Source organism: Danio aesculapii, chromosome 6, assembly GCF_903798145.1.
Source record: "Danio aesculapii chromosome 6, fDanAes4.1, whole genome shotgun sequence".
Classification (NCBI taxonomy): Eukaryota; Metazoa; Chordata; class Actinopteri; order Cypriniformes; family Danionidae; genus Danio; species Danio aesculapii.
Window position 1 is genome coordinate 57,764,891 of NC_079440.1, and position 8,765 is coordinate 57,773,655.

General features: G+C 36.2%; 1 protein-coding gene across 1 annotated transcript in view; it reads right to left on the reverse strand.

The window, feature by feature from the left end:
* Positions 1-1,804: 1,804 nt before the first annotated feature.
* LOC130231163 (nuclear factor of activated T-cells, cytoplasmic 2) overlaps positions 1,805-8,765 on the reverse strand; it is a 36,343-nt gene continuing 29,382 nt past the window's right edge. Inside the window, exons 9-10 of the mRNA XM_056460607.1 lie at positions 7,351-7,863; positions 1,805-2,573 (exon numbers count right to left, since the gene is read on the reverse strand). Coding sequence (XP_056316582.1) covers positions 2,527-2,573; positions 7,351-7,863 — 560 coding nt within the window. The 3' untranslated portion in view covers positions 1,805-2,526. The remainder of the gene's footprint in view (positions 2,574-7,350; positions 7,864-8,765) is intronic.

Consider the following 8,765-nt stretch of genomic DNA (forward strand, 5'->3'; position numbering starts at 1 on the left):
TTAGGTCAGGGGTTATCATCAGGGAAGAGTAGATGATCACCGAATAGTCAAACCAAGCATTTTGGCCAATCACAGAGCTGCGTGAGTTTACTGGTGCACACACACACACACACACGCAGAGGACACAATTCTTCTGCACTATTGGAGCTATTGGTGGTCCGCTATTTTCAGTAGTTTGTGTAATGAATATATACGTGCTTCAGTGAACCAAATTCATATATTTAATTAAATTACATCTTACTGGTGTCAACACGGAATCTGCGCGCGCATAATTCTGCCGATTTTTAGCCCATCAATAATTATTTATTTACTTGAGTAAATGTGTGTAAATCTATATTTATTCAGTTTTTTAAATTAATTACAGTAATATTATTGACTAATATGAAAATGTTCATCTGATTTATGTACAATGCAGTTTGTACAGTAATATTTTCTGTCTTTTAGTAGAGATATTATATGAGAAACTTGCTTTGTTTACCGAATAAAGTGGATCTAATTGGATTTGCATTTTAAACCTTAAATAAAAGTTAAAAAGATATTATTTTTTTATTTCACATGTTAAGGTTTTAGTTATGATACTCCCAAAATAATTACGCAGAAATCTGCAGATTTTTACCAAAATTCTCAGCAGAAATAGCAAAAATTCTCCGTCTGGCCCTAATTATTGGTTAATCAATCTTGTTTTCTGTGTTTTATGTCAGCTTATTCTGACATACTGTAACCGCTGATCGGTTATTTCAAAAGACACAGGGCTCTTACACCTTACCAAAGTAAAATTCTTACACCTTACCGAAAGTTCTGTCCTTAAGTCTCGTTATAAACACTTCAAATGTGACTTTAATGCTAGTCATTTGACTCGTAATTAATAGTGTTATCCATTCATTCATTTTCTTTTCGGCTTAGTTCCTTTATAAATCAGGGGTCACCACAGCGGAATGAACCGGCAACTTATCCAGCATGTTTTAAACAGCGAATTCCCTTCCAGCTGTAACCCATCACTGGAAAACCCATATACTCTTGCATTCACATTCATACAATACGGACAATTTAGCTTACCCAATTCCCCTGTAGCGCATGTGTTTGGACTGTGGGGAAACCGGAGCACCCGAAGGAAATCCACACCAACACTGGGAGAACATGCAAACTCCACACAAAACTGCCAACTGACCCCGCCCGGGGCTCGAACCAGCGACCTTCTTGCTGTGAGGCGATTGTGCTACCCACTGCACCACCGTACTGCTCTAAGACTTGTTATAAACACTTCAAATGTGACTTTAATGCTGGTAACGACTTGTAATGAATGAGTTGTATTGTGTCCAATAGGCCAGTGTTTCCCAACCCTGTTCCTGGAGGCACATCAACAGTACATATTTTGGATGTCTCCCTTTTCTGACCCATTAACCTTAGGTGTTGGAGTCTCTTCTGATGTTATGATAAGTTGATTCAGGTGTGTTTGATTAGGGAGAGGTTGAAAATGTGTACTGTTGGTGTGCCTTTAGGAACAGGGTTGGGAAACACTGCAATAGGCTCTAAAATAAACCACTGGCTATTATACATACAAGAATTAATTTATGAAGATTTAACTCAATCTAACGTAATCATCGTCATTCAACATCTCACTTTATAATCACAAATCTATCATCAATTACCAACATGAACAAATAAAACCTGTAATAATATAGTTTTCATTATCTTAGTTACCATAAACCTCATTCTTTGTTGTTTAATAAACACGTTTACATTTGAATAATACATCAGTAAGTTTTAAAATATGAATAAATCAACCTTATTGGAACGTGTGAGGTTTGCAGTAGATGTACAGTATTAGTGAACAAACATGCGCAATATATGAGACCGCCACAACATCAATGTCATTTATTAAAAAAGTGAATGTGTAATTCTGAAGCGTCTCGAATATTGTCACGATATAAACTAATCTGCACTTTAAACATTACATTGAGTGTTAAATCACCACTTTATACACTGACTCAATAACGATTATTAAAAAATAAGATCATTTTCATCAGTTGTTCAATCTGTACATCAACATTTTATAACTTTAACCATTTTAACAAAGCAAATAGAGTTAAACTTTAGATTTAAACTGCATAAACTGATAAATAAAAGCAGGTCAATCTTTGATTAAAACCGTGATTTGAGAAAACGATCATTACATATTTATAGACCATTCTGAGGGATGTAAACAATAACAATGGTCCCGACGTATTTTATACTTTTAATTTCCATAGCTCTGAGAATCCACATCTCGATAAATAATGTTATGACAGCAGTTTTAACGTTAAGTTATGATCGAATCGCCTCTTGTTACGGTTATGAAATTGTTTGACAAAATCATCAGCATGATCATATTGAAATGGTCTATATACAGAAACCTGATATTGTCAAACGTGATCTTACTCCAATCGTCCTTTTCTGTGTACAAATCAGAGATATGAAAAACAAGCAGATTTAAATAGAGATCAGTACCACAACGTCATCTTCAGGACGTCTGTCTTCAGACTGACATCAGAGATTCGTTTTATGCACGAGGTCCTTTCTTATAACAGCGTTCACTGCAAGAAGAATTCAAAACACATCATTAGTCATTAGTAATGGTCATTCATTCATTCATTTTGAGTATTTTAATCAAAGTTCACCATCTACAAAATCAGTTTATCACATCATTTTTTGCCGGGTTCCAGGACATGTTGGGCTTTCAGGGAATGAGAGAGCTGATGCAGCTGCTAAAGACGCTTTGAAGCAAGTGGGGAACTAATGTCAAATTCCTCCTTCAGAGGTGAGACTTTTTAATCAACGTTTACATTTGAAATAAGTGCCGAGAGGAGTGGGATGCATTGGAAAATACTAAATTACATTTACATTTAACAGACGCTTTTATCCAAAGCGACTTACAAATGAGGACAAGGAAGCAATTTACACAACTATAAGAGCAGCAGTGAGTAAGTGCTGTAGGCAAGTTTCAGGTGTGTAAAAGTCTAAGAAGCAAAGCATTAGTAATGTATTTTTGTTTGTACAGTTAGTGGTATAGCCAGAGAGGTAGTTACAGATTAGGAAGGAAAGTGGAGACTAAATAGTTGAGTTTTAGTCGTTTCTTGAAGACAGCAAGTGACTCTGCCGTTCTGATGTAGTTAGGGAGTTCATTCCACCAACTGGGCAGATTGAATGTGAGAGTTCGGGAAAGTGATTTCTTCCCTCTTAGGGATGGAACAACGAGGCGACGTTCATTCACAGAACGCAAGTTTCTGGAGGGCAAATAAATCTGCAGAAGTGAGAGCAGATAAGAAGGAGCAAAGCCAGAGGTCGCTTTGTAAGCAAACATCAGAGCTTTGAATTTGATGCGAGCAGCAACTGTCAGCCAGTGCAAACGGGTGAGTAGCGGAGTGACATGAGCTCTTTTGGGTTCATCAAAGACCACTCGTGCTGCTGCGTTCTGAAGCAGCTGAAGAGGTTTGATAGAGTTAGCTGGAAGCCCGGCTAGTAGAGAGTTGCAAATTACATGAAATCCAACCTGAAATGTCAAACAGAATTGTAAGACTAGATTTTATCAAGTGGCTTTTACCAGATGTCGTATTGGACATACAAGATTAACCCAAGCCTTGATGAAGATGAAGACCCCACTCAGTGTTTGTTCTGCTCAGCTCCCCTTACTGTAAAACCCATTTAACTGGACTGTCCAGCTTTTAATGATTCCAGAAGACTTTTATTATGTAATGAACTCTCTTAAGAACATTTTTAGAATAAAAGATCTAAAAGATTTGAGAATTTGTATTTTATATATATATATATATATATATATATATATATATATATATATATATATATATATATATATATATATATATATACCAATATTAATCATTTTCAAGTATGTAGGATGTTAAACGCGTCTTGTGGAAAGAATCCATTGACTTTTATTCGAGGTTTTATCATCACACACAGTGGTGAAGTGAGTGAAATCCTCCAGCAGCAGGCAGCAGAGAGCTAGAAAACCCTCTTGTATGTGTTTCAGCTTCCTGTTGTTCTACTGAGAGCGACTGTGGGCTAAAAATGGAAACTTTGCAGTCTAAAATTAGATGAGGGGACACAGGGGGGGAAGCGTTTACAGGTATAATCAGACTGAAATAGACGCTGAAGCGTTGGTGTGATGCCCACACGAGCCACCGCAAATAAAACACATCGACTGCTGTGGTCTCATATTACAATATGTGAACAAGCAACAAAAGCAGCTGATTTGCGAGCGTTTTTGTGGTTGAACGCTTTCCTAAAGGATCGATAGTGTGTCCTGTTTGTCCCTGCGTGTGTGTTTTAGTTCTGCTGGAGCTCAATATTTAACAGGAGTGAAGGCACTGACCCATATAGAGCCGTCTGATAAGAGTGGCATACATTAGACAACACTAAACACAGCCTACAACAGTACACACAAGCCAACAGCATGCTCTTTTCAGCTGAAAACACTTTAGATGCATCTTGACTGGTTATTTACAAACGTATACTGTATCTGTCTGCGTCTGAAAACTTGATTTTCACAGATATCTGTCTGAACAGGGATCCACAAAGCTGTGTATATGCAAAACTTTTCTAAGAGGCTAAACATATTTCTGTTTTTAGTATATCATTTACATGTTAACAGACCTAAGATATTATTTAACAAAAAAAATGGGCATTTCTGTGTGGAGTTTGCATGTTCTCCCCATGTTGGTGTGGGTTTCCTCCGGGTGCTTCGGTTTTCCCCACAGTTCAAACACATGTGCTATTGGGGAATTAAATGAACTAAATTGGCCGTAGTGTATGAGTATGTGTGTGTGTGTGCGCGTGTGTTTGTGTGGGTGGGTGTTTCCCAGTACTGGGTTGCAGCTGGAAGGGCATCTGCTGTGTAAAACATTTGCTGGATATGTTAGCGGTTCATTCTGCTGTGGCGACCCCTGATGAAAAAAGGGACTAAGTCGAAGGAAAATGAATGAATGAAAATTACTTAGTTTTTGGCTTCAGATTTGTTGAGAAAAAAAAGTTCAATTAAGTATTCAATTAATATTTTATCATTTAAATAATCTAATATTCACAGTATTTCCACAGTATTTCCTATATACCTGTATCCTGCACTTGCTGCTATTGCACTGCTGGTTAGACCGAAACTGCATTTCGTTGCCTTGTACTTGTACATGTGTAATGACAATAAAGTTGAATCTAATCTAAAATTTCCTATTAAAAAAAATATCAGAGAAAGTCTAATTTGATTTAAAAATACATATTAGGACTCGATAATGATGAAAAATCTGATATTGCGATATTTTATTTTTCTGCAATAAATTTTACGATATGAATACAGTTTCAGAAGAGCTATTTGATGGTTTTCTTGAGAGTCGAACAGTATTCAGGTACAGAAATTGAATCATCACAATGCAGAAATATGCTTCTTACTCATTTCTAGTCCAAATATCTAACAAAAATTCTCAGATCAAGTAAAAATATTGTTTTGTTTTAAAAGTCAGATGAAATGAGGCAAAATAAATAAATTATCTGCCAGTGGGGTGAGTAAAATAAACTAGTTTTTACTTTGAAATGTTGATATTTGGCTTGGAAAAAAAAGATAAAAATTCAAAGTAGGAAAACCTTTTTTTTTTTTTTTACATAAATGATATAATTTCCGTATAAATATGGTGATTAAATACAATTATTTAACTCCTGGGCAACTATAATTCAGACTCAACATTGCATATCTTTGCGATGTGACTATTGTGGATGCACATATTGTGATATCGATGCTGAAGCGATATATTGCGCAGCCCTACAGTTGAAGTCAGAATTATTAGCCCCCCGTTTATTTTTTCCCCCAATTTCTGTTTAACAGAGAGAAGTTTTTTTTTTTTTTTTAAACATAATAGTTTTAATAACTCATTTCTAATAACTGATTTATTTTAGCCATGATGACAGTGAATAATATTTGACTAGATATTCTTCAAGACACTTCTATACAGTTTAAAGTGACATTTAAAGGCTTAACTAGGTTAATTAAGTTAACTAGGCAGGTTAGGGTGATTAGGCTAGTTATTGTATAACTAGCCTAATTTGTTTGTTCTGTAGACTATCAAAAAAATTGGCTTAAGGGGCTAATAATATTGACTAATATAGTAAATACAGTAAATAATAATATTGGCTAATAATAATTAAAAATTAAAAACTTCTTTTATTCTAGCCAAAAAAAACAAATTAGACTTTCTGCAGAAGAAAAAATATTATCAGACATACTGTGAAAATTTCCTTGCTCTGTTAAACATCATTTGGGAAATATTTAAAAAAAGAAACAAAAAATTCAAAGGGGGGCTAATAATTCTGACTTCAACTGTAAATAAATAAATAAATAATAAAAAAAAAAAAAAATATATATATATATATATATATATATATATATATATATATATATATATATATATATATATATAACTGCTACAGTCAGTATTATTAGCCCCCTTTAAACATATATTTTTTTCATTGTTTATAATGCAAATTCTTATGTGAAAAAACCTTTCCTCCATTAGACAGCATTTGTAAATAAAGAAGCGAATATTTTTATCTTTAACTGCATAAATTCAATATTCGTCCTCATGTAAACAAAACATTTAAACAACTGTAAAATGAAAATAAAGAGAAACGCTTAAAGTGAAATTTTAATCTCAAAAAAGCGTGACCATTGACTTTATACGAAACACCTAGAACCACGGATTCAGCTAATAATTGTCTCTAATCAGACCCGCAAAGATTTCAGAATTCCACAGTCGCTAAATTTAAAAATAAAGCAAACACCACAACATTTTTTGAGCTTGATTTCCGAAAATTGCCACAGATTTCCTGCATATTTTGGGCTGTTGGGACACTGTTTAAATTCCCACTGCATCACAGAACCACATATGCACAATTTAACCTTCAAAAACATTACACTAGGAACAACAAATAATAACGTGACTTCTGGTTGATCATTTGATATCAGAAGTGGCTTATATGAAAGGCAAAGGCCACTAGATTACGCTTATTTTACCAAAATTAAATATGACCATGCCTTGATTTTTAATGATTTAATTAGGACAGTAAGGTCTGACTTTACTTAGACAAAAGTCTTGTCACTTAACTGTAATAATGTCCAGCATAGAATATAAAGTCATGGTGCAGTGAGAACAGCATGAATATTGTGTTATATATTGTTACACATCCCAAATGGATGTTTTTAAAACTTCAGTACCGATTAATACCGAACTCGATACTTCTGACAATCCTACTGTAAACCCATTTTTGTCTGAACTATCCCCAACTATAACATGATGATTGATCACAAACCGTCATCCAGGTAGGCCTGGTCCAGGTTCTCCTGCTTGACCCTCACAGGACTGGCATGTCGGTGATGCTGCGCAGGCAGGAGGCTGCGGGCAGGTGGAGATCGTCCTGCTGCTACATACGCTTTCTGATGGGCCGCGGCGGAGCACAGCTCGGACACATCCAGGGTTGAAAACATGGAGGCGGATGATTTGATGCTGTCATTTCCTCTGCTGTGCTGGTAGGCGCTGGACACAAACACAGGAGCAGAGCTGTGTGTCGTCCCCATGCATGAAGCGTGAGCTGGAGAGGTGGAGAGGATGGATGCCACCTGGTAGTGGTGGATGGGCTCCAGGTGGTGCTGCGGGACGGCGGGATACATGGCAGATTGGGGGCGCTGGTATGGCGGTCCAGTGGGCATCATGTAACCGTCTGTGAGACGGTGAGCAGGAGGAGAAACACCCATGATGGGAGACACACCACAGCCTAACTGTGCATAATGGTAATCTTCAAGAGGCTCCGCTTTAATCTGAGGAACTGGAGAGGGAATACACAGCTCAAGTCAGAATTATAAGCCCCCTTTTATATTTTTTCACCCAATTTCTGTTCAATGAAAAGAAGATTTGAGCCGTTCGAGCCCCAGCTGGGTCAGTTGGCATTTCTGTTCAGAGTTTGCATGTTCTCCCCGTGTTGATGTTGGTTTCCTCCTGGTGCTCTAATTTCCCCCACAGTCCAAACACATTCGCTATAGGGGAATTGAATAAACTAAATTGGCCGTAGTGTGTTTGTGTGTGTGTGTGTGTGTGTGAGAATGCAAGTGTATGGGTGTTTCCCAATACTGGATTGCAGGTGGAAGGGCATCCGCTGTGTAAAACATATGCTGGAATAGTAGGTGTTTCATTCCGCTGTGGCGACCCCTGATGAATGAAGGGACTAAGCCGAAGGAAAATGAAGGAATGAACTATTTTCAGATTCTACATTTTTGTGCATTGTGCAAAATTAGACTTGTTTTTTGGTCTAGAGACATAAATGTCAGATAAATATTGACATATTTATCACATAAAAACAGAATAAGGCTTAAAACACTATGCATAGGGATATTCAATAAGATGTAGTGCTTTTTAAGATAATCATTCATTCATTCATTTTCCTTCAGCTTAGTGCCTGATTTATCAGGGGTCGCCACAGCGGAATGAAAAACCCTCAAGATAATCATTTGATTTCAATAAAAATATTGTCTATTTTTTGCCAATTTATTTAATTGTAATGTCCGTTGTATGTATTATTTGGGATTTTGTGGTAATAATGTTGTGGAATTTGAAATAGAAATTTTACAAATGGGTTTGCTATCTGTATCTGTATGTAAACTATTCATTTACTTGTACAAAACACGAATACATTAGATTTTCACACACAAGACTTTCAATCATTTTGACAAA